At 39.1% G+C, this 27,660-nt stretch overlaps 1 protein-coding gene across 4 annotated transcripts in view; it reads right to left on the bottom strand.

The window, feature by feature from the left end:
* Positions 1 to 27,660, bottom strand: part of LOC132832236 (uridine phosphorylase 1-like) — a 110,583-nt gene that overhangs the window by 54,176 nt on the left and 28,747 nt on the right. For 3 of the 4 annotated variants that reach the window (XM_060850047.1, XM_060850046.1, XM_060850048.1), the window contains 2 exons: positions 7,654 to 7,771; positions 4,106 to 4,264 (listed from right to left, as the gene is read on the bottom strand). In XM_060850047.1, coding sequence (XP_060706030.1) covers positions 4,106 to 4,264; positions 7,654 to 7,771 — 277 coding nt within the window. Of the gene's footprint in view, positions 1 to 4,105; positions 4,265 to 7,653; positions 7,772 to 10,670; positions 10,707 to 27,660 lie in introns of those variants that run through there. The other variant, XM_060850049.1, reaches the window with a different exon arrangement.

Raw genomic sequence — 27,660 nt, 5'->3', positions numbered from 1 at the left:
GCTGAAGGACCTGTTTCCACACAGTAGGGATTCTAATTCAAATCTAAGGAGGAACCCTGGTCAAACCTATATTGAGTTTGAATGGATCAAACGGTATAATTTCAATAGATGGCTATAAGCGTTAAAAATCGAGCAAAACTATGATGTCCTTAGAGAGGTAATTAATTTGGAGGATTTCAAAAATTCACGGCCTGGAGTAGTGTGAACTCATGTGGACGAGCAGAGGGTTAAAATGGCAAGGTTGGCAGCTGAGGTGGCTGACGATTATGAGCTGGTCCATAAAACACGGTTTGGCTTCCAGAATCAATTTCAGTCCATGAGAGATAGAAACTGGGGCAAAAGGAAATCCTCATGTGGAAAGGGAAAGGTAGATCTCAGCGAAGATTATAAAGATAACTTACCACAGGGTAAAAAAGAAACTTTTGAGGGGGACAAAGAAGGTAAAAAAAAACTCCAGTGTTTTCATTGTAATAAAGTGGGCCACACAAAATCACAGTGTTGGTGGGCTAGGAGAAAGGCAGATGTAGGAAAACCAGACCAGTCTGGAAGTTTTGTTGGACTTGTAACAAATAGCTCAAGGGAAATTAGACAACTGCCTCAGAGTGTACAAGATAATCAGAGGTTGATTAAGGAGGAAGTGCTTAAAAAATATACATGCAAGGGTAAAGTTTATTCACATAAACCAGGAGCAGTAAGTAAGGAGGTTACAATATTAAGGGACACAGGATCGTCTCAGTCTGTAATGCTGAAGGACGAGGAGCTATATATTCCTGAGGGACTACTGCCAGAAAAGGTACTGGTAACAGGGATTCATGGTGAGACAAAAAGTGCTCAATTATGTAAAGTGAGGCTAGAGAGTCCACAGAAGAGTGGAGAATTTGTGGTTGGAGTACTGGAGAAACTCTCAGTTCCAGGAATACAATTTGCCCTTGCTAATGATATCGCTGATTCACCAGTAGGCATGCTATACCAATAGAGTATGGAAAGGAGGTGATACAAGTGGCACATGAGCTTCCACTTGGAAGTCATTTAGGGGTGAGAAAAACATAGGCTAAAATACAAAGATATTTTTACTGGCCTGGACTACATAAGGATGTAGCTGAATTTTGCCAGATGTGTCATACATGCTAGCCAATTGGAAAACCACAGGCAGTAAAAAAAAACCTGCACCTTTAATACCTATTCCAGCATTTAAGGAACCTTTCACAAGAGTTTTGATTGATTGTGTAGGTCGCCCTGCCTCAAACAAAAAGTGGGAATAAGTATTTATTAACAATAATGGATGTGTCGACTAGATTTCCAGAGGCAATCCCATTATGCAACATCACAGCTAAAAGGGTTATAGCAGAATTATTTAAATCTTTTACTAGATACAAACTCCCAGTACAGATCCAGTCAGATCAAGGATCAAATTTCACATCCAAACTATTCAAGAAGGTTATGGATAACTTGGGAATAAAGCAATTCAAACATACTGTGCACCATCCAGAATCACAAGGAGCACTAGAGAGTTGTCATCAAACACTAAACACCATGTTGAGGGCTTATGGTCTGGATTATCTAGGCAATTGGGATAAGGGAGCTCCATCTGTACTTTTTGCGATCAGAGATACACCAAATGAATCAACCAAATTCAGTCCATTTTAATTAAAATTTGGGCTTCATGTAAGAGGACCATTAAAATTGATTAAGGAGGAATTAATAAGCCAGAATTCAGAGACTAACCATTTGGATGATGTGTCACATTTTAGAGAATGATTAAATAGAGCTGGAGAGTTGGCTAGACAGCATTTGAAACGATCACAGCATACAATGAAATAGGAAATGAATAAGAAATCACAAATTTGCAATTTTGCAATTGGGGATAATGTATTGGTGTTACTTCCAGTGACAGGTGAACCTTTAAAAGCCAGGTTTAGTGGACTTTATCAAATAAAGAGAAAATTGAGTGAGGTGGACTACTTGATAAGAACACCAGACATGAAAAAAAATCTCACAGAGTGTCTTGTGGATATGCTCAAATGTGCTGAGCTGGAAGATTGGAACTGGGGTAAGGTGAGGGAGGGGAAATGAGGAAACTCTGAAAAACGCTCCAGCCACTCCAGACTGACTAATAGGGTCATTGCCAGATGACCCAATTGTGTGGTGTACATTGATGACCTGGTGATTTTTAGTCACTCATGGAAGGAACATTTACAGCATTTATTGGACTTGTTCGATCAACTTCAGAAGGCAGGTTTGGTGATAAACCTGGCTAAAAGTGAATTTGCCAAAGCCCAAGTTACCTTCCTGGGACATGGACAAATGGCCCCGTAGGATGTGACAATGAAAGCAATTGGGGAATTTCCCACACCGCTGAAAAAAAAAGTACTACAATTCCTGGGATTGAGTGGATTTTACTGAAAGTTTGTGCCGAACTTCAGCAGTGCGGCTACTCCACCGAATTGTTAAAAAAGGGCATGAAGTATCAGTGGACAGCAGACTGTCAAAAAGCATTTGACAGCCTGAAAACTGTGTTAGCCACTGCCCCAGTGTTAGCCACACAGATTACACAAAGCCTTTCAAGGTGGCTATTGATGCCAGTGGGTGTCAGTGCAGTGCTCTTGCAGGACGATGATGAGGGAATAGTATGACCCAATGGGATATTTTTCCAGAAAGTTGAACACTCATCAACAGAAATACTCAACAGCAGAGAAAGAGACTTTGAACTTGGTGTTGGCACTACAATATTTCATTGTCTATATTACTAACAATGCATCTGAGACAATCGTATACACTGCTCACAACCCATTGACATTTGTGGACAAAATGTAAGGACAAAAATGCCAGACTGTTTAGATGGAGCTTGTTATTGCAGCCATTCAATTTGACAATTGGACGTGTAACAGGTCACGTAAATGTGATTGCTGATGCGTTTGGTGATGGGTGTACCACGGCCTGAATTTGCATGTGGTTGTGCATGTTTGCATGTTTATAGTTAGTACGGTGTATATGTGTGTTTAGACTACTAACCGGGTTTTTGAAGAATTTTATAATGATGCCATCTTTGATATTGATGGTTCAGTTTTTTAAGGTGGGACATGTCACAAAGCTGGTCCCTTTTTACTAAAAGCTGTTCCTTTTCTCAAGGATATTGTGTCTTGATTTCTTTCAGAGGGGTCGTAAACATCTCCCTGTGCCGGTTAGACTGGTTTGGTACAGAGATTAAAGGGTATTGAGAGGCCTTTTTGATTATATATAAAAAGATGAGATTTCAGGCCAAAGTGGTCATATTTCAGAAGTGACCTGTATAAAGAAAGGGGAGTGGTCAGCTCTCCAGCTGGGCAGTTCAGTTCAGTCCAGAACTAGTTAGGAGTTCAACAGTGAGCTGTGTGGAAACAGTTTGCTAAACTCTCTCTGCCCTTTTAACTTCAACCTGTAAGCATCTGTTCCATTTTTCTAACTGTGTTTTAAGGGGGTTGGCTTTTTGGGACTATTGGGTATATTTGGAACAGCATAATTAAGTCTAGTTTGGATAGATTAATTTCTGTAGAGGTTCATTATTCTGTTCTTTGTATTTAATTATGTAACCTCATGAATAAATTTTTGCCTGTTTTAAAACCTGGTAGTCAACCTAGCTACCTCACTCTGGGTAATGTTCACTGTACACTTACCAAAACAATTTGCAAAGTTATGGTCTGGGGCTGCCTGCTTATGAATGTTTTGGGTGGTCTGGCCTAATCCATAACAATATCATATTTTTATTTCACACAATTCTGTAAACTACTTTCATGTTCAAAATCATATATTGTACATTGTTTTCATCATAAACATTTCTTGCCAAAACATGGCATTGTTGGTTACCTAGAAGATCTAGGGAACCTTTACTTCTGAAGACCAAAGTAATAAATAATACATTTTGGAAAATAATTATGAAAATGTGTATCAGATGGAGAGGTACTCCTCAATTATTTTAAATCAAATAAGTAGAAGATTTCAAATCCACAGAAATATCATATATCTTTTTAATTGCCCCAAAGTAATATGATGGTCTATATAAACAGTTACAATTAAGCAATACATATATATCCATCAGCACAATTACTTCCATTTTGTAATTACTTACACTGACTGCAAGAACAGGCCCCACTTTGTACATACTGTAACGGTCGGTTTGCGCACAGATATTGGGTATGTCATCAGTGGCATGACCAAGGCCCAACAGCTCATTCATGTACTGACTGAAAAGTTTCATTCGCGATGAACTTCCTCCTACACATAAAAACTGCCACAAAAAAATGACATTGTTTTTATCTTTAATTCTACAAATAAATTCGATAATTCAGACATGTTGTTTTCATTGCAAACATATCTTGTCAATACTTGGCATTGCTGGTCATCTATAAAAAACTAGGTAAACCTCATTTCCGAATATCAAACAATAAATGCTTTTGGAAATAATTAGAAACATATTCAAGGGAAATGAGTAATTTTTACTGGGAATGGGAGTTGGCCAAGGGGGTGGGGTGGCCAGTAGAATTGCAGGGAGACGTGCAGCAAAGCACTGGCATGTTACTTCCCTCTTGGAAATTTCTTGGAAGAGGTTGGGCCATGAAGTTTAAAATATGCACAGCAGTAGCAGGCAAGCCACTGAGCTTTTAATGAAGTCAACTGGCTACCATTTTAAGGTGGTCTTCAAGTTGCACTTATGGCACAGGAAATCCACAGAGCTTCTGCAAATATACCATCTGCAAAGACACATCAGTTCAGCAGGAGGTGTGTGGTAGCTAAGGGTGAAAATCATTGACAGCAATTGCATTGCAGCACTAAGAGGTTGAGAAGCATGGAAGAGTGATAAACCAGAAATCTTGCAAAGTGGCAGCACAGTTCAATGGATTGGCTTGTGATCGTTTGGAGATATCTCTCCAACTCCTTAACACAATTACAAGATTGAGAGACACTGTTTTTTCAACAATGGGTCTGATATAGATGCATAAAGCTGTATAGCATGGACACAGACCCTTCAGTCCAAATATCCTAAATTAATCTAGTCCCATTTACCAGCATTTGGCCTATACTGAAAATGTGTTGCTGGAAAAGTGCAGCAGGTCAGGCAGCATCCAAGGAACAGGAGAATCGATGTTTTGGGCATGAGCCCTTCTTCAGGAATCAGGAGCCTGAAGAAGGGCTCATGCCCGAAACGTCGATTCTCCTGCTCCTTGGATGCTGCCTGACCTGCTGCGCTTTTCCAGCAACACATTTTCAGCTCTGATCTCCAGCATCTGCAGTCCTCACTTTCTCCTAGCATTTGGCCTATACCCCTCTAAATCCTTCCAATACATATACCCATCCAGATGCCTTTTAAATGTCTTGTACCAATCTCCACCACTTCATCTGGCAGCTCATTCCATATACACCTTCTGCGTGAAAAAGTTGTCCCTTAAGTCCCTTTTAAATCATTCCCCTCTCACATTGAACCTCTGCCTTCTAGTTTTGGCTCCCCTAATCTGGGAAAAAGCCCTTGCCTATTATTCTATCCATGCCCCTCACGATTTTATAAATTTGTGGGGAATGGTAGGAAAGGAAGCGAGTAAGCGGGGGGGGGTGGGATAGCAAGAAGGGATGAAAGAAAATGAGGAGGAGGAATACAAAAGGAGTGCTGAAGCTATAGGGAGTAGGACAGTAAGACACAGAGGAATGGCACTGGTGAGAAAGGGTACATGGATGAGGAGGGCATAGAGGGACACAAATGAGGCTCATGACCATAAAAGGTGCTACCCAACTGAAAACATTCACCATAATAAAATTTAATTCATGGAAATGACACTGCAGTAACAACAAAACCTGCAGGCAATGATATCAGAGCAGTACTAAAGCTGAGGAGGATATGAGGTTGATGGGATATAGTGACCATCCATTGGTCTATTTGGTGGAAGTGATTATGCCTCCCTCCCCTGGTGCTTCAGGGTGATGTTAAGGATCATTTGCAGATATATGTGTAATTTTCCAGTCAATAATCTATCCCCCATCAAGTGGGTAATATTGTCATGTACGAGATGGCATGGATCATGTTAGCCAGGCAATAACAGCATTGGCATTGGGAACCATTACTGCATTTCCTGTTGCAGGGAGCAATCAATTGCAGTAATGTGTCCTATGCTTCCTCTGGACCTCCATGTTCAACACTCGTCATGGATTGATCTTAACTAGCTACTTATTGGAAGGCATCACGGCCATTTCCATGAAGCTGTAACCACTGAAAAGGCTCTGCTGCTTCCATCTCCATATGTGTCAATACAGCAAGCACTGACAAACCAACTCCAGTCTTTCATCACTCGCTGGCAAGACCAAGTGAAGTCTTGAAGATGTTACATGCAATAACGAGAGTGGTAGACGGTTGGAGATGGGTGCAGTGGCACAGATATAGTGAGTATGAGGTACAGAGAGATAAGTGTGGCACTTAATTTATAGAGTGGAAAAGGTCATGGTCCTTCTTTTGGCACTGCTGCCATTTCTCGGCACCAGTGAGATGAACTGGTGCCCAGTCTGTCAGGCCTGGTCATGCAGCATGCTGTGCTGGTGCTCTGGGTAGAGAGCTCCTCTCCTTTGCACCATGCTCAACCACAACTTCAAGGTCCCTGTTGGAGAGTTGCTGGACCATCTTACCCTTGATCAATATGTTCTGATTTTGACCTTGATCCAGGAGGGCAGTTTGTGAATGCCTGTGTTCTTCCAACTTCACAGCAGCCTTTGAATATAGAGAGGGCACCAAGTATGATGGCCTTTTGGTATTTACCCAGTGAGCAGTGAGTTGTTTCAGGAATGGCACATAGTAGGATGGGCTAATATCAGACATGAGAGATGTGGATTGGATACCTAACAAGGCTCATTTCGTGTGATAAGTCAAGAAATCTCACTAGCCCTTCTGGTGAAAATTTCTCCAAAAGACTCAAGGCAATTCGCACTTAGCAAAATAAAACAAGGTTCAGCTCAGCATGGCAGCCTTGTATCTTGCAGCATTAACTCTGACTGACCAGGGGCTTTCCTGTGAGATTACTCTGCATTTCATTGAGGATGCTGAGGCACAGTCATATCTGATGCATTGCTTGACAATCTTGCCTCACATTTCATTGGCTCCATTCATAGCATGCAGGGCTATCAGCTTCCTGTCAGGAATTTAATTCATCTTGATAAACTACGCCAAGTCATGTTTATACAGATAATCTGTAGGCTGCTGGCCTCCTCTGTAGCCATATTATCATGCCCTCAGTATGAGGCCTTCTGGCTTCTTCCTCCTGTTGACTGAAAATAAAATGTCTCCCTGTGCCATGCATGCCTGCAGGAGCTTCACGGAAGCAACAGCATACTCTTCCTCTAACTCAAGCTGTTTCTCACCAGCCTCCCTTCCAGTTTACCCTATTTATGATGGTTTTGCTGTGAAGGCTATCAGCCAATTAAATATGGTACCTGGTTTGAGTTGCCAGAAACCTCTTTCCACTCAGCACCTGCTATTGACCAGCTGCCATGCCTGATAACCATTAATTAAATGCTGAAGACAAAATCCACCTCCACATCCTATGCTGCCATTGCCATCACACAACCCAAGTTGGAACCTGATATGAGGATTTAGTCCCTTCCAGTAAATTCAGTCAAGATTTAATTCTGCTAGCTTACCTTGACATCACCAAACATAGCAGGCAGATCGTGTGTTTTCGTCCCGAGGTCAAAGTGATATAAAACATCTTCTTTCATTGTTTCAAGATAAGGGTTTGACACATAAGCACATTTTGGTCTGCAAGGAGAAAGAGTTATTGACTGCAAAGCTCTTATATAGTAAGATTAGTTTTAATAGCTGTAAAAGTTATTATTTGCAATTCATTGTAACCATACTTCAGTCATTCTTGAAGATCCAAAATACATTTATAAGTGAAATCATTCAGCATACATAAAGGCTGTCTGCTCTCATTGCTTTAAAAAATAAATAATATCGAAGATCCAGTCACGATGGCCCATGTAGGTACCAAAGATAAAAGCAAAGTGAAGGTTGTGCATAGGCAGTATGAGGAATTGCTAACAAGTTAAGCAGCAGAATCTCAAAAGTAATAAATATTACCTCAGTTGCAAGCAAACTGACACAGTGCAAAAGAGATTACAGAAGTGAATGGGTTGCTCAAAGGCTGATGTATGGGAAGTAGTTGTGATTTGTCGGGCTGAGATCTGTAACTGTGGTACCATCAACATCTGAAATGTATGGTGGGGGGAGGGGTGTTGTCGTGAATCACATAACAAGGAAAGCAAATATTTGAACTGAATATTGGGGACAAGGATTCAATTTGGGAAAATGTGATACTTCAACAAGGTAGAAGCTAGGAAAGGTATTAATATAAGAAATTTTAAACAGACAGTGATACAAGGAAGGGATACAGTGTATATCTCTAAACAGTAAGTCAACAGATAATGCTAGAGATTACAAACATGACAAAGGGAGACAAATGGAGACTCTGTACCTGAATGTACACAGTATTCAGAACTAAACAGATGAACTTCCAGCAAAAATAGAAATAAATATGATCTGATATCCATTACTGAGATGCGGCTCAGTATGACTTAGGTTTGAACCTAAATCAGGAAGAGTATTGGATAGAGAGAGAGAGCACAGAAAGCTAGGAACAGGTGGAGGGGTGGCTCTGTTAAGTCATCATGTCATTCGCATAATAGAGAGGGATGATCTAAGTTTAAGAAACCAGGATTTAGAAGGTGTTTGGGTAGAGATAAGAAATGATAACAGCAAAAAAAAATCACTTGCTGGAGGGACGTATATGCCTTCTAACAATAATCTCAAGTTAAAATGGAGTATAAAGGAAGAAATAATGGGAAACGGTCAGAAAGATCTGGCAATGATCACGGAATATTTTAATCGACATATAGATTTTAAAAAATCAGATATACAAAGATAACCTAGAAGAGGCGTTGTGGAGTCATAGAGTCATACATCATGGAAACAGACCCTTCAGTTCAACTCATCCATGCTGACCAAACATCCCAATCTGACCTAGTCACATTTGTCAGCATTTGGCCTATACCCTCTATTTCTTTCACGTCACACAATGCCAGACCTGCTGAGTATTTCAAGTATTTTCTATTTATACTGTGGATTTCTATAATTCACAGCATTTTGTTTTTATTTATCCAATATTTAAGTTAAATCTTAAGATAATAATATTAACACAGCTCAAGATCTTTAAGCAATTATTTTGAATGTTCGCCAAGCTGGGAATTTGTGTTGCCGACGTTTCATCCCCTATCTAGGTTTCGTCCCCTGTCTAGGTGACATCCTCAGTGCTTGGGACCTCCTGTGAAGCACTTCTGTGATCTTTCCTCTGGTATTTATAGTGATTTGTACCTGCCGCTTCAGGTACAATTCAGTATAAATGCCGGAGGAAACATCACAGAAGCACTTCACAGGAGGTTCCCAAGCACTGAGGATGTCACCTAGACAGGGGACGAAACATCTGCAACACAAATTCCCAGCTCGGCGAACAGAACCACAACAACGAGCACCCGAGTTACAACTCTTCTCCCAAACTTTGAATTATTTTGAAATACACGAGGAATGTTTGGACCTAAAGGAAATCCTAAATCAAATGTAAAGTGAGATTTTCAGGGGCAATGATGGCAATTAGCAACAACTATCAAGATACTCCACCACATTAAATAATCCAACTGCACCTCTTTCAAAAGATATAAGTAGGTGCAATCTTTTCAAGGCTTGTTACAGCAAGGTGTATAGCATAGAACGTCAAGGCTATCCTGCATAAGTGCAGACTCTAAACATTGTAGCAAGGTACAGTGGAATATTGATGCCAAACACTAAAGAAATCATTGTCATCACTACTGCAAAGTTCAGACAGTTAGTTCTCCTGTTAATTTGCTTTGCTCAACGGAGAATAATTCCAGTTCTCCAATCTTGTGTGCATAAACCAAGTCCCTTACTCCTGGTATTTTCTGAATAAACATCATCTGTACCCTTTCTAAGGCCTTGTTGTCTTTCTTCAACAACAGTGGACTGTAGTTCATCCAGTTGCAGACACATCAAATTCTGTACAAGTTTTGATGCAAGGTGTTGAAATCATATATGTTTGAGAGATCTGCTGGATGATCCAACATTTGTGAAGAGAGCAGAAAGAACATGTATTAATACAAATTCTCTTAAAAGATGGCTATGATATTGTACTATATTAGTATGAATGCAAGTAATTATTGTTTTATTCAAACAATGTAATTTGTTCCTTGCAGCCAGTACCCCTGCATTCCTCTTTACTTGTGCTTTTTAAAGATTAATGTAAAAGACAATACCTTTCACAAAAAATATGGCTGTCTTTTGTGTTCTAAATCCACCAACTAAATTGATGCACTTTTGTCCAGAGGAAGAATGCCAGTGGACACTAGAGCACAAAAGTTCAGTCTTGCTGGAAACATCCTGTATGGTTAGAACATGCACTTTTGTTGTGTGGTTTGATGCTGCATTATGAATTTAGAATCAAGACAGAATTGTCAGGAGAAGCCCAAGTCGGGGTTGGACCTCAAAATAAGATAAAGTATTGTACATAAATACTAAATACTGTAGTACAAGCTAATTATGGATACATTAGGCTCTGACTAAGAAATATATTAGGTAAGCACTAACTTACCTTTGTCTTGCGTTCACATCCATGTTCTGGTTTGATCTACTGTAGCGTGTGCTAACTTCCCCTGACCCTGTGATTTATATTCTGTGGTTACAGTTCCGTGACATCATCACAGAATTCCTCTCAGAGTCCTGAAGCCCTTACACAATACCCTTAATCTTTTTCCCCTCATCAAAATGCAGTTGATTCTACCATAACACATTTATTTGAATGCAAATTGACTTTAACATGATTGAAGAATTTAGATAGTTATTTGTAGAACAGGGGCTTTCCTTACCTGTCTTGGCTACAATAATACAGGTCCCATTGATTTAAATGGGGCGGCGATTGCACAATTTCCTTATAACATGAGAACAAACTATTGCGTTATATCAGAACCAACTGTGTTTATAAACAGTTATAACATTCTCACATGAGTTACTTTGGTTACTTCTTTTTACATTGACTGTACATTCTTCCCTAATCTCTCCTACCTCACCAAGTCTTTGACATAATTCATCTGTTTTGACACCTAGATCAGAAAATTCTTTGACTACATATAAACGATTGAGGTAAAAATGGTAATTTTGCATTATCTCCATTGAGAGATTGGAGATCTTCTGTTGGATCAGAGATACAATCAATCAATCTCATTGAAGATACTTGCAATGATGTAACTGCAACAATGCGTGAGAATTATGTGGTAGTTAGACTTCTCCGTTATTAGCATTGAATAATGTCTTTAGCTTCCCTGAAGAAATGAAGTGGTTCTTCCATGTGACATTTGTACATTTGCAATGCTGACCCATTCTCCATTTTATTTGATACCCAATCTAGAAGTTGTTTGAAATCGTAGGAATTGTGCTTTTCACGTCTAACAATTCACTGATTTAGCAAATGGATGCAAAATAATGTTGTCTCCAAGCTGTGTGACTGAGTAGCTACTGGGATGGTTTGCACGTGTTGATTAGTGTTGATGCATGGCTTCTGCTTCCGCTAGTTGTTGCCATGTTTGGATATTGGAATTCTGCGCAGAAGAAATAACAGAGCGAACATTGATCCTAAGTTTATTTTTTCTGCTGGGAGTATTGTTGGCAAATGTTGCATTGTTTGATCATTGATAGGCATTTGAGGTTTTGTGGTTATTTTCGTGATTTTGGTCATTGTTGGAAGTACAGGTCCTTCCTGTATTACAATCATTTTGTTATTTTGTGGTAGCTTTAATTGTTTAGAGTTGTTGAAATTGGATTGTTGCTGTAATATCAATACTGAAACCTGAGTCGGAGTGTGGCACTGGAAAAGCGCAGGTCAGGCAGCATCCAAGGAGCAGGAGAATCAACGTTTCATGCATTAGCCCTTCATCAGGAATACTGAAATCTCAATGTTTCTACTGTTTCAAATGCTGTTCTTCATGTCAAGTTTGGCTTTCTTTTGCCAATATGGCATCTTCAAGAGATAAATAAAGATATTCTTTTTCCAACATGCCTAAAGGATGGCCAAAGGATTTGTGGGTGAAACCTTCTCAATAAGATTCAATGATATTTTGATTGCACCAAAGATTGCTGCCATAAATATGATATTTTCTATGTCCAAGATATATTCCCAACGAATTCAATGACAGTTGATCTGATTTGCCTGCTTTCTCTTTACCTGACTTTTCAATTTAATTGACAAAATCAATACAAGGTCTTAGTTGCTAAAAAAAACGCAAACTCATCGCTCAAACAATAGAAGTAATAAATATTTCACTAACGTCTTTGTGAGAACTCTGATACTTTGCAATAAGAATTTTTACTTTTGGTTACGTTTTTTTCCTTGTTTCTATACATTTTCTATAAGCTTATATCGAAATAATTAACTTGCCCAAAGCTGTAGGATTTAAGGATTGTTTTAAAGGGGGAATGGAAGTATACAGGAGTAGAAGGGGAGGCTATTCCAGAGCTTGGGAATAGGCAGCTGAAGATATGACCATCAGTAATTGAGCAATTAAAATTAGGGATGCTCAAAAGGCTAGAGTTAAAGGAATACAGATATCTCAGAAAGATGACACCACTGACAATGTTTAACTGACTTCATATAGCATTATGCATCCAAGTCTACCATATGTTAACATCATTTTAACTCATATATGAGAGAGCTATTGTGATAGATGTTCAAAGCTTTCCTAAAAAGACTATTTTTAAATTTTGTTTGTAAGAACTTATTATGCCTTTTTATAATTAGCAATCAAGAGGAAAAATTCCAGTTGTGCCAATGGATGTAAAAGAGATACACAGAGTTTTCTTTCAAAATTGGTGTGACGATAGACCTCAAGGAGTCAGCACAGCTTTGGCAAAAGATCATTTGAAACTGACCGAATATGTGCCCTTGTCATTTATTCCTGGGTGCAGTGACAGGCGAATCCACGTTATACTGAAAACTTATCTTTCAAATGATATATTAGCTTATGGAGCAAAGGAATAGAATCTGTTCCCTGGACTTCACAGAGCTAGATAATAATGGGGATGGATATTCAGCAAGAATATCTGGAGACAAAAATCTACAAGAACAACTAATACACACATTGTATGTCAAGTTATCACTAACCTCAGAAGAATTATGACCAACAGAGTTTCTAATGGACTTTAGTGTTTGGTGATGTCCTTGACTTGGTAAAGTGTAGATTTTGCAGTCTTACAACTAATTATTCAGATATTCTAAAATTTCTTAAAACATGTTGGCACCATGTGAAATAATCTGTCCACAGTTACATTCTGCTCCTTGACAACATCGTGCAGATGCATGCATTCAGCTTCTGTTGGTGCACAGGCAAGGTCAAGCTTTCCTTTTTCCTTGACTGCCTCATGTTGTTAAATTGCTTGTTCCAATAAGTTGTGATATCTTCCAATTAAACATGGAAAAAATAGACAGTTCACAACATCTTCATCTTCTCCCTCAAGCTCCTTTTATTTTTCAACACCATCATCAAGATTACTTATTATCTGTTCTGGTTCAGCTCATTTACTGCTGGATCCCTCATCCATGTCACTATCACCTCTGGTCTCATTCTTGACCAGTTCCGATCTTTTACCTTTGATAAACTTTAACTTAGCTAAAACTCTGCTTCCCCATCTGGTTCCATTTAGTCACATCCTCAATGTTTATTCAATCCCACAGGATGAATGGACCTCTCAAATGTTCATTCTGATCTCTCTCTCTCTGCACCAGCTCTGCAGCTGTATGTAACACTGTATTCTGCACTCCGCTCTGTGTTCCTGATGCACTTTGTATGGTATGAGCTGCCTGTATAGCATGCAAAACAACAGTTTTCACTGTACCTCACTAAATGTGATACCAAATGCATCATACAAACAAAGCAAACAAAAATTGTCGTAGCTATGTTTAAATAACTCATGGTTTGATTCTTCTTTTATCTCTATAGATTCCTCTAAGTCTATGATTCATAAAAATGCTTAGTTACTCTGGCCTTGGTCTCTTGAACATTCTTTTATTGTTTTTCCATTAACAGCCATGCCTTCAACCATTGAGAGCCAATGGTTCTGGAATCCCTTCATTACGCTTCTCAGAGAAACTCCTCTTTTAAGACCATTCTCAGCACTCATTTTTAATCTAGTTTTTGACCTCCTAAGATCTGAGTTTTTGGCTTAGCTTCCTCTACTTTAGCAAATTCCTGCAAATCACCTAAACATGAAGGTGAAAGCACCAGATAAAAACAAATGACTTGGTGTGATTAGTGTCAATGCAGAGCAAATGCTTACCACACAAGTTCTTAATTATCGTTAAAACAAGTAATTAAAGGTTAAGATGCCTTGAGTTATTTTCCAATACAATTCAATTTTGCCTACTGGAGGCACTAGACTTAATGTGTAGCATCATTAGAATAAAGATTTCATGCAATGTAGTTACAAATAGAGAAGCTAAACTGCTGCAGGGTCCGAGAAAATAAATTAATCTAAATGACAGATAATGTCCCAAAGTACTGAGCATATCCACAGAAAACAGGATTTAAACAAATTTACCACAGAGGCTGAGTGTGTACTTAAACATCTAAGATTTATCAAACTGAGCTCAATGATGCTGAGAACATTGTAGTTGCAGCCATCGTCCAACTGGTCCCAAACAAATCCTGCAGGTTGGCCATCAAATACCTTCATAACAAGTTTACAACATGTGACCTTCCAACTGATGGGGTGAAATACCCAGCGAATCATTTAAAAACAGCTCGGCTTTGGTATAAAAGCACTTTGACAGTAGAGTTAAAATCTATGCACAAAATTCCACACTGTCATTGCCAGGTTGGATGCTAGAAGCTTAGATAGAAAGAAGTAAAAATGAAAGGAAAAAGGAAACAGGAAATTAAGGGAAAGCATAAAGGAAATAAAAGAGGGAAGGAAAGAAGAACTAAAACAAAGGAACAAATGGATAGAAAAAGGAATTGTTTGAATATTTAGTTTGCACTTCATGTATTTCAGAAAATAACGTTTAGTTTTAGGAATCAAACTCTTAAGTACAGAAAATAGGGTCCTGGTTGAGAAACAAATAAAAGCAGCTAAGAAGTAAATACAATTAATACCAGTTTGGGGTTTATGACCCTTACCCTCTTTAGTAAACATAGTCCCAATTTTCAGAAAAGTAAGATCATAAAAACAGGTGAGCTTACTTGGTTAAAAATGACTGGAAGCATGATGGTTCAATCCTTGCAGATGGAGATATTTTATCTCTGTATTAAGAGATACAATAGTTTAAAAGCATTCAGTCAACCCTGGAAGGTTGTAAAATCTATTCATTTCATCAGATCAAAGAGCAAATTTTAAATGAGGGATGTAGATTCAAGGTCTGTTTACAGCCATCCCTGAGGTAGGCAAAACTCTGCACTAGGAGTTCAGTTGAACCATGGATGAAAGTATAAAGAGGACTAAACACACAAAGTGTGTCAGGGCCATGTGTACATGACTTGGACACAATTAACACAAGTAAATTTCATGATCAAATGCTGTTTTGCAGGTATTCCAGACCCAAAATCATGTAATCATGCAACAGTAAGTTTATTTTATCAATTTGGACTCCCTGTTATGGACCAAAACAAACCCCTTCAAATATATCAAGGGAATAGCCTCGATCCTAACTTTTTCTTATTTAAAAGCAAGTGCAATGTGCTGTGTTCCCGATGTAATATGATAAGTTATATAACTTGGTATTAAGCAAAACACACTTTATTCTTACTCTACAGTTAAAATACAAACAAAAGATAGAAGAATTGGTCTAACTGTAATTCTGTTGTAAAACTTAATAGAATAATAATGCTTAACTACTAAAAAGAACTATTCCAATATAGTAACATCCCACACACTCTTGGCAAAGGCAAATTCAGTAAAATAGATTATCTCACATGCAATTCTCCAGCCAGGAGAAAAGAACACCTAGAGGAACTTCTGTGGCAGAGAAGTGGAACAGCTTCCAAATCCCAGAAAGTACTAAAGGTTAAACCAAAACCCTGGTTCTATGGGAGCCTGACTCCACCCATTCAGGCTGCTTCTATTGGTCCAACTTTTTAAAAATGCCCTTAGGTCTCAAAGGTATTTACTTTATTACCTTGGAGCAGACTGCTCATTACCTCTGTCTCAACCTTTCTTCATTAAAAAAAAACAAAATATACCTTTTAAAGCCATAGTATCATCATACATCTCCCTTTTTTTTAATAATGACCTATCAATTTACAAAGATTCCTTCATTTTAAAAATCCTTTAGTCCTACATTATTAAGACACTATTTTAATATAATGCCCTCTAGTTCTACATTTTACCACAAGGGGAAACAACCTTTCCGCATCTACCCTGTCAAGTCCTCTATGAATCTTGTATGTTTCATTAATTCATTCTTCTATATTCCAATGAGTACAGACCCATTCATCTCAACCTCACGTCATAAAACAGTCCCTTCATACCTGGTATCAGCCTAGTTAACCTACTTTGGATGGCCTTCAATGCCAACATACCTTTCCTTAGATAAGGGAGCCTCTAAACTGTCCACCCAGCTGTGGTCTGACTAGTACACAAAAACCTCCCTATTCTTATCCTCCATTTCCATTGAAATAAAACCCAAAACTCCCAATGAGCTTGGATACTTGTTATTTTCACAGATGAGGACTCCCAAATGTGTCTGTTCCATAGCTTTTTGCAGTCTTTATCCATTTAAATAATATCTAGCTCCTCTTCCTACCAAAATCCAAATTGCAATCATTAACTTCAGCAGCAGAATGGCAGCTTGAGCCAGACTACATCATAATGAACTGCTGCAAGAATAAAATATTGAAATTAGCATGAAATTAAATTGCTGTTTTTATATTTAAAAGAACAATTCATGTGATTAATAGATAATCATTGGTCTGTGGGGAGCAAGGAAATTTGAATAATAGTACGTATAATAATTGAAAACCTCATTGAGGAACTTAGTCGCTTTGGATTCCTAAAGATGTGAGTTACAGTAAAATTAGCTAAATAGGATTGGACATGATTATGAGCAGGGGTTTTGATAACAATGAATGTATTAGACATAGCCTCTACAAGAACTGATGTTTTAATCCAGAAATTATACCAATGCTCTGTCACAGTGATCTTGGAACAGAACATCAAACATTATGGCGCAGTACAGGTCCTTCAGACCTTGATGTTGCGCCGACCTGTGAAACACATCTAAAGCCCATCTAACCTGCACTATTCCATTATCATCCATATGTTTATCCAATTTAAATGCCCTTAATGTTAGTGAGTCCACTACTGTTGCAGGCAGGGCAATCTATGCCCTTACTACTCTCCGAGTGAACATTTTCTCTCAGTCAACAGCTTTTTTTAACCATCAACTACCTGGTGGGTAAGTTGTTGGAGGTGATTCTGAAAAATAGGATTAACTTGTATTTGGAGAGGCAAGGCCTGACTAAGGATAGTCAGCATGGCTTTATGTGTGGGAAATCGCGTCTCTCAAAGTTGATTGTGCTTTTTGAGGAAGTTAACAAACAAATTGATGAAAACAGAGCGATTGATGTTGCTTACGCGGACTTTAGTAAAGCCTTTGACAGGATTCCACGTGGTGGCCTATTTAGTAAAGTTAGATCACATGGGGTTCAGAGAGATATTGCCAAATGGATACAAAATTGGGCTTGATGGTAGGAGTCAGAGGGTGGTAATGGAAAGTTGCCTTTTGGATTGGAGCTCTGTTCTACAGGGATTAGTACTCGCTCTGGGTTTAATATTGAGTTTAACTCCTTCAAATTGTGAACTTCCATGTCTTCCCTTTCTTTTAGCTTGTCAAAAAAAAAGATGTTGCCATGATACAATGCTATACAATGCTATGGTATTCAATGATAGTTAAGATTAATTCATTGCCGCAGAGTGCAGTGGAGGCCGGGACGCTAAATGTCTTCAAGGCAGAGATTGATAGATTCTTGTTGTCTGGAGGAATTAAGGGCTACGGGGAGAATGCGGGTAAGTGGAGTTGAAATGCCCATCAGCCATGATTGAATGGCGGAGTGGACTCGATGGGCCGAATGGCCTTACTTCCACTCCTATGTCTTATGGTCTTATGGTCTTAAAAATACGAAGAAATTAGGTGAACAAGAAATGTAATCATGTTGACCAGATGAAAGACTACAATTACTGACCACTGGGAAACTGAAGAAAAGAAAGCATTTAGATTAATGCAGCACTTTCTTTTCTGATCCCATGATACCAAAATGTACTTTACAGCCAAGAAAGTACTTTTGAAGTTGTGGACACAACTGTCATGCAAAGAAAAACATCAACCAATTTGTACAGCAAGATCTCACAGACGATGTCTTAATTAGTTTGTACTTGGTTAAGGGAATAAAAATTAGCCAGGCAACTGAAAGAATTCCTCTTTTCCTTCTTGAATAATGTAATGAGATTATGGCCACTCGAGAAGACACGCAGGGCCTCAGTTTAAAGCTTTATTTAAAAATGACAGCTCTGAGTAGCAAACCTCTGAATACTTCACTGAAGTTTAATGTCAATTGCATGCTCAAACTTCTGTGGTAGTCTGGAGCCCATGACCTTCTCCTGAGCATATGGACTGGTTGATATTTTGAGGCTGTCTGTTTTGAATAATAAGCACTCTACTCTTTTAAATGTAACCACTTACAGTTTTGACAGCCCTCGTAGGGCACTGTAATAAAAATCAAAAGGTTAATGGAAACGTATCAAACACATGAGATGCATTCTATGCTCTCTGTGAGAACATAAGAAAATGAAGTGGGAATCTGCTTTCCCCAATGACAAGTGTTCCTGTTTACGAACTGTATGTGGAGAAGTTCCAGTACCAACACTCAGGGAGAATGTGATCTTTAGTGAGTTTACAACTGCTTATTGTAAAATTTCAAATTCACAGTTCCCATAAATGAATCCAAATTGAAATAACCTTAACTCATAATAAGTCTGAAGGAGGCATTTTGTCCAAGCCAGTTCTCAAAAATCCAAGTGAGCTCCATCCAAGTCTATCCTCATAGTTCTGCAAGTCTATTTCCTTCAAGTTTCTACCTAATTTCCTTTTGAAAACATTAATCTTCTCAGCTTCCACCAACCTCATAAGGAGACACCTTCTAGGTCATTACTCTTTGCTGTTTAAAAAGACCTCCTTCACATTCCACCAAATCTGTTGCCTCTTTTAAATCTGTGTTCCCTAACCCCTATGTCATCAATTAATGGAAACAGTTTTCTGAACCTGTCACTTGCACCCTTATGCAATCTCTCCTCAAACTCCTTTGCTTCAAGAAGAACACCAACTTTTCCAATCAAATTTTGTAGTTAACATCCCTCATCCCTGGAACTATTCTGGTAAATCTCCAATGTACCCTCTCCACATCCTTTCGAAAATGTGGTGATCAGCATTGGATGCAGTACTTTATCTGTTCCCTAACCAGAACTTTGTAAAGTTTCAGCAAAACATCCTGCTTTCATACTATATACCTCTAGTTATGCAGTCCAAGATACCAAATAAATCAGAATCTTGCCATCGACAGAAATGCACTTTAGATGGTGGGTACAGAATTTCATTGAGGAGCACTGAAGAGTAAATATTTCAGTCAGAGGTAGAGTGGATATGTTGCTGCACAGAAATGGTGCTACAGCAATGTCTAGCCGTTTATGCAGGAGACATACTTGTGTGCTTGAAAAACTGGCAATGTGTGAAAGTCACACAGGATGAGTATATGTATGGGCTGAGACCAAGTTCCAGTCAATCAGGCAATACTGCCAAGGTCAGCCAAGGGGATAGTCCAATCTCAGCCCAGGGGTTAACTCCAGTCACTCAGACACTTGGCCTATATGAGTCCTGTGGTCTATGCTATTGGAATCCAGGGATTGGTTCTCGAGATCAAGTAAGCAGTCTGAGGATTACAAGTAGGCCATTGTTAGAATGTCGTTGAGAAGTAAGTCTGCAATATGGGCCATAGTCAGTCGAGGCTATCCTACCAAGTCATTTCAGTGAGTGAGCCAGTCAGTCATGGGGGTTAGGTTGCTGAAAGGGGGCTGATCACAGCATCCAGGATAAAACAGACAACTCAAGTCTGGGAGTGGTCCCCATATACTGGCTTGTTGATAGAATAGTAACACTGGCAGAGGCAATTGGAGATAGTAAGGTAGAACCAAAGGGGAGGGAGTGGGGGAGGTGTCAAACAGTTTACTGGTTACTCAGTCTTTGCAGAGGGTATAGGGTCAGCACAGGTATGGGACCTTAGGAGTCATGGAGTCTGGAGGTAAAACAGGCACACTAATTGTAATGTAAAGGTATTCTAGTGAAATGGAGGAGGAGACAGTATGGAAAGGAGAGTGAAAGGTCATCAGGAGTTTATACAAGAAGGAACATGAGGAATGGGAGGAACATGAGACAGCATTTCATTGGAGGCATACTGACAAAAGTCTATTCTCAATGGAATACAAAGACTTGGTTGCCATTGTGTATTTGATAAGTCAAAAACCTCAGGGTTCCTTAACAAATCTTGACTACTACCTCCTTTCGCTGCTCCAAAGGCTAGCTGAAATTTGTTGGACTATAACCTAGTGTTGTGTGATTTTTAACTTTGTACATCCCAGTCCAACACCGGCATCTCCAAATCATGACTCTCCTCTAATGGAGCTGTGATGGCAAATACTTGATGGAGGTCTGCACCAGATTGGCTTCACTTTTTGTCTTGCACATTAAATGTTTTATTTTTCATGTTAAAGTGTACAATTGGTCTTCAGCGAAACACAGACTACAGTGGCTATGCATAATGAGCCCTGCATCAGCTTTAGGGATAAAACAGAAATGAGCAAGTGTATTAACATGGCATGGTGCTAATGTTGATCAGCTCTAAAACCATCAGTGAGGATGTGATAGTTAAGTCCATCTGCAGTTCAGTCTCTCATAAGAGTCACCAGATTGGCGCGAATCTTGAGCAAGTTCCTTTTAACTCTTCATTTTTATCCTTTCGGTGTTTCAGAATGTACAGCACTACAACGTTGCTTTAATATGCTTGAATATACCTAGTTGGGGACCAGCTTTTTAGTGATCACCAGCATGAGAGGTGGTGAGTTATCCTTGAGTGAACAGAAAGTACAGGGTGCTTGAAGGGTTGATCATTGCAGAGGATGAGATGGGCAAGAGCCTTTGAATGGCATGTGATGCTGGGAGTTTTAGTCCATCAGCCTCGGTGAAATGCATTTGTTGTCACAGAGTTAGAACGAGTGAAGGCCCTATAACTATGAGGCAACAGAGATAATATGGAGCCACATACCCTATTGAGCAAAGGAGATCACTGACCTTCTTCCTATAGTGCTGGCCACCCCTTCTGATGATAAACACAGCACTCAGCTGTGTTACTAAATCTGCCCATGTTGTGTGAGCCTGTTGGGGCGGCCTCCTGTTGCAGTCAGCCAGGAAGACATCTGGCTTTCTCTCCATCACCCTGTCCAGCAGCATCTTTCTTCAACGGCATCAGTTGAGAGTTTTGTGGCAAACACCACAGTATGAAGGGCAGTTACTGGCTTGCAGCATCTGAGATGGTGTCAGTGGGCCAGAACATGGAAACTTAGAAAGGCCTAACTGTGATGAGACCTCCATCTCAAGTAATTTGTCCAACATCTCACTTGCAAAAATAATGAGCTGAGCAGCACAGTCATGCAAGAATACTCATCCTGAGTCCTGGAGAAATGATACCATGAAACTGATTCACCACCATTCTCTAATTCCAGATGGGAAAATTCTGGCCACAGATGCAGATTGTCATGCGATTTGTTGCAAGTTGCCTAATAATTTATCCAGTTTTTTTTAAATTAGAATTTAACTTCTGCAATCTCGCTGTACCCTTGATTCACTATTATTTCAGGAAAGTTCCTTGCTTCTGCTGCTGTGAGGATGGATTGACTTATTTAATGGCCATTTCCTTTCTTCCATTATAATTTCACTTGTTTCTGCTTCTAAAATGACAATGCTTACTTTCATTAATCGTTTTATATATGATGTATAATATTGATAATCTTCCTTTATGCTAGTCACTCCAATATTCTCTTTCTCTTTCCTTGTAATTGTCTTGGTCTTTGTGTACTGAAATCTAAAATACTCCCAATCCTCAGATTTATTCTTTTTTTGGTATCACTGTAAGTCTCTTTAATCTAATGCTATCTTGAGTTCCTCGTATTCGCCACAAGTTAGTTAAAATAACTTTTTCTGTGAAGTTTTTGCACCATAAAGGAATCAAGGTAAGTATTTAATTAGCAGGACCATGAGACTACCTCATCTTAGAACCAATTAAGTATTTCTGAAGTGTAGTCACTGTTAAAACGTGAGAAACACAACATCCAACTTTCTGACAAGCTCCAAAATATCAACTGAGCCATGGGGAAGCAGAAATTTGTATATTTATTGCAAATTAATTCTTCAAATGCCAGCCACTTTCCATCTACCATCATATCTCGCCTAGCAGGACACCCAGTTGCATCAAAGTGCTCTGTCACCACTCTCCTCACTGTGAACAGGAGTAGGAAACAAAATGTCAGCATTATCAGTATTCTAAAAATGAAGAAATGACAATCTGAATAGTTCAGTAATCTTCAGCTGAAATTTGTACTCTTCATGAAATTTAACCAAATCAGATTCAGAAACAATGCCAAACATTTAATGGTAGAACTTCGTATATTGGAGAGGAGTTGGTAATGCAAATGTTTCTTTACTAACAACGGTGAGATTTTTTGAAGATATAACAAAGAAGTTGAATGAGCTCAGTGGTGCAATGTGGCGAACATTGACTTCCACAGATATTTGATAAAGTGTCACAAAACAAACAGTTCCTTTGTGTTTATTAAAAATTATTAGGGTCTGGATAGTGTAGACAGGGAAAAACATTCCTGTTGGCTGGAAGGACAAGAACTTTGGGACACTGATTTAAAGATATAATGTTAGGAACAAAGGCAACAAGGGGAAAAAGAACATTTATACACAGCAAGTGGTGAGGGTCTCGAAAAAACTGTCCAAAAGGCTGGTGGGCGATTATGGCTTTCAATAGAAAACTGGATAATTATGAAGAGAAAAATATTTTCACCAAGCTGCTCTTAAGGAGAGGTTGTATTGATAGGAAAGCCAGAATGACTACGTTGTGACTACTCCAATCTTCTCCTATTATCCACCCCGCTCCCCCCCCCCCCCCCCCCCCCCGCCTCCACCCCCACCAGTGTAAATAGTGCTCAGTTAGAGTTGCAAGCATGCACTTTATTTTTGTCTTTTCCGCCACATCAGTTTCAGCAGTCCATGTGGCCTTTCTTCAGTTGGAACTAATTCCAACATGGAGTGGATGCTGCCATGTTTTCAGTTCTGAAACATTTGGTGATTCTGATGATTCCACACTTGATGGGAAATAATCTTCGCTTTTGAACATGTGATTTTTAAAAAGGCCTTGTGAATATGTGTGTAGGTCATTTTGCTCTGGAGGGTATTTCACACACTCCTGTGTTGTTGGAAGCACTAGCTTTTGGATCGCCACTCCTGTGTTGTTGATATTGGACAAACAATAAGGAGTCATGAGGTGAGTTATTCATCACAGAATTCCTAGACTTTGAATTGCTCTAATAGGCTCTGAATTTAATTCAGCTGTTCCAATTCAGTTTCTGGTCAATAGTAGCACCCAGGATGTTGACAGTAGATGCTTCAGTAATAGTGATGGCATTGAATGTCAAGCATGGTTAAAGTTTCCTTATGATGGTCATTGCCTGGCACATGTATGGCACAAATGTTACTTGCCACTTATCAACCCAAGCCCGGATACTGTTCAGATCTCATTACATATGACTACAAACTTCTTTGGAATCGGAATGAGGAGTCTGAGGAGTCACGAATGGTGCTGACCATTGTGCAATCATCAGTGAATATCCATACTTCTAACCTTACAATGGAGGAAAGGTCATTGCTGAATCAGCTGAAGGTGCCTGAGCCATGAACATGACCCTGAGGAACTTTTGCAGTTATATCCTGGGCTGAAGTGAGTGACCACTTATGGCTACAACAGGATTCCTTTCTTCTAGGCATGACTCTAAATAGCAGAAAGACTTCCCTTTGATTTCCATTGACTTGAGTTTTACTAGGGATCCTTGATGCTACTCTTTATCAAATGATGCATTAATGTCAAGGAGTTGCTTTCATCTCACTTCTGGAGTTCAGCTTTATTGTCCAGATTTGAGCCAACCCTACAATAGGATCCAAAGTTGAGTGGTCTTGCTTAAACCGAAACTGAGCAGTCGTGTGCAAGCTGCTGATGATCACTGACGATGATTCCTTCAATTTTAGAATGGACTGAGAGCATGGTAATTGGCCAGGTTCGATTTGTCTTGCTATTGTAGACAGAACATAGCTGCGCAATTTTCCATACTGCTGGGAAGATACGAGCATCTTAGCTGTTTGGAACAGTTTAGTAAGGACATGGCTAGTTCTAGCATACAATTCTTCAGTACGACTAGTGGAATTTTGTCAGATCCAAAATCTTTGTCATATCCACCACCTTCAGATATTTCTTGATGTCACGAGGAATAAATCAAATTGGTTGAAAATTGGCATCTATGGTACTGGGGACCTCAGGAAAAGTCCAAGATGGATTGCCCACTTCTGGCTTAAAATGAATGCAAATGCATCAGCCTTATCTTTTGCACAGATGTACTGGGGTCCCCTATCATTGAAGATGTAGATATTTGTACATTGTCCTATTCCTGTTACATGCTTAAATTTTCGACACAAATTACACAGAATGTGTGAGAGGACTGCAGAACTTAGATCTGATTTATTTATTGTAGGATTACATAGCCCTTTCTATTGCACATATAATCCACTGTTTGGCATGCAAGTGGTTTTATGTTATGTGTTGATGTTGTATGTTATATGGGTTGATACCTCATTTTCGTATATGCCTGATGCTGCTTCTGGCATTTGTTCTTACACTCTTCACTGACCCTAAACTAAATGCTAACCCATCGGTCAGCCTGCTTGATGGTAATAGTACAGCAGAAATAATGTGGGGCATGAAGTTGCAGATTCTTTGTGCTTTTTTATTTATTAATATTACGTGGGTATTGCTGGCAAGGTCAGTATTTAGCAGATTGCTAGCTCTATTCAAATTCTCTCCCATTTAGCACGGTAGTGTAGCCACGCAACGCAATAGGGGCTTTACTCAACATGAAGACACGACTTTGTCTCCACAAAGACTGAGCTGTAGTCAATCCTACCAATCATGCTGTGGACAGATGCATTTGCAATAAGTAGATTGGCGAAGATGAGATCAAGTAGGCATTTTGCTCTTGATGGTTCGCTCAGGCTTAGTCTGACAGCTATGTCCTGCAAGACTCAGCCAACTTGGTCAGTAGTGCTACCAAATGATTCTTTTCATAGTCATTGAGTTATACAGCACAGAAACAGGCCCTTCTTGTCCACACTGACTAGATATCTAAGCTGATCTAGTCCCATTTGCCAGTAAGTGGCCCATATCCCTATAAACCCTTCCTATTCATGTACCTATCCAGATGCCTTTTAAATGTTGTACCAGCCTCCACCACTTCCTCTGGCAACTCATTCCATACACACACCACCGCCTGCATGTAAAGAATTGCCCCTTGGGTCCCTTTGAAATCTATCCTCTCTCACCTTAAACCTTTACTCTTTAGTTTTGGACTTCTCCAACCCTGGGAAAAAGACCTTGGCTATTCACCCTATCCGTGCGCCTCATGATTTCATAAACTTCTGTATAGTAATGAATATTTGAGTTTCCCATCTAAAGTTTACTCTGTACTTTTGTAACCCTCAGTTCTTCTTCCATGGAGAAGTAGTGAGTTTTCTACATCCATCAAATTTTTGACTGTAATAAAACATATCATCATATTTAACAAACATCCAGCCATGTAACATAATAGCAAGGCTTGCCAGAAAGTTACAACTCACAAGAATTAAGTTTTGCAACACATGTTGTGAAATCGTGTTGTGAAATCTTAAACCTGCTCTGACAATTATTTTGACGAGAAGTTTCGGCAAAGAAGAGAAAGCTACATATTTGTCAATCTCAGGTGTAAGCGTCGCTATCAAGATTGAAATTTACGGCCCATTCCTGATACTGGCCTCATTTTTGAACAACTCCAGCAAAAGAGTTGTCATAGTGGTTTGGTACAACTGAGTCAACCATGCTTGTGTGGGACTGGTATTTCCCTCCTTTAAAGACAGGAATAAACAAGTTGGGTTTTTACAATAATCCAACAGCATCATTCTCATTATCTGATTTTGCATTTTTAATAATTTATATGTAAATTCACACTATACCCAAATAAAGTAAAATACTACAGAAGCTGGACATCTGAAGTAAAAATAAATAGTGCTAAACTATACCTCGGCAGGTCTGGCAGCATCTGAAAAGAGAAAGTACCTAAAGTTCTGAAGAAGAGTCACATCAGACACAGAATATTTGCGCCTCTCTCCCCAGATGCTGCCACACCCAGTTGAGTGTGTCTAGCACTTTGTACTTTTATTATACCCTCTGAATTACGACCTCACTGTACACAACAACACTTGTTTTTATACTGTTTTTGGCTTACAATTGTTTTCTATGTTCAGTCACTATCAAATGCAATGTGCTATGCTCAGCATATAATTATTTTAAAATATACATTGTTTACATTTTAGATTGAAATAGCTTTGTTCTATCAACAAGATTATGAAATCTAGTGATTTTGTAACAAAGTAACCCAAAGTTGTTATCTAGCTTGGCTGCTTTAAAGTGGGCAGATGATGTACAAAATCCAACTTCAATGAATTAATTATTCTGGTTATACCCGTACCTGACAATAGGTTGCAAGAATTAAAATTCACCACCTTAATGAAACATCCATTAGTCACTACGAGTAGTGGGAGAAAAGGATAAATCTGCTGACACCAAACATGGTATTTCACTGACAAAAATAATGCAAGTGAAACCGCAGAATCATCTATTCAGTCTATTAGTGGTGTGATACAACAGTGCATTGCTCAACTAACAGTCTGCAGTGTGAAGGCAGATTAATTTCTTTGTCACTTCTGCAAGTCATCATCCTGCTATGATTCATTAGTAGGTCAATGTTGAAGAATGAAATTTGATGTCTCCATTTTAAAATGCTACCAAAAGCAGCAAAATGGCAGCATACCTATCTCAGTTATTTAATAACGATACAAAAATATGTATTTATAACATTAGATTGAATGCTAATTTAGTCAGACCCTGTTTAAAGTTTGACTTCTATGTGGGTGTATAATGGCCTGGTACAGCTTTCGCTCTGCTCCAGACTATAAGACATGACAGAAAATCGTGTGCACAGCCCAGACCATCATGGAGGCCAACCTCCCAGCCATGGACTCCATTTGCATTGCTCGTTGTCTCAAAAAAGGCTTCCAACAACATCAAAGACTCATCCCACCTCCCACCAGTAATGCTCTCTTCTAACCTCTTCTGTCAGGCAGAACATAG

This window comes from Hemiscyllium ocellatum, chromosome 34 (genome assembly GCF_020745735.1).
Source record: "Hemiscyllium ocellatum isolate sHemOce1 chromosome 34, sHemOce1.pat.X.cur, whole genome shotgun sequence".
Classification (NCBI taxonomy): domain Eukaryota; kingdom Metazoa; phylum Chordata; class Chondrichthyes; order Orectolobiformes; family Hemiscylliidae; genus Hemiscyllium; species Hemiscyllium ocellatum.
Note: the sequence above shows the minus strand (reverse complement) of the source record. Positions and strands in the feature narration are given on the sequence as shown.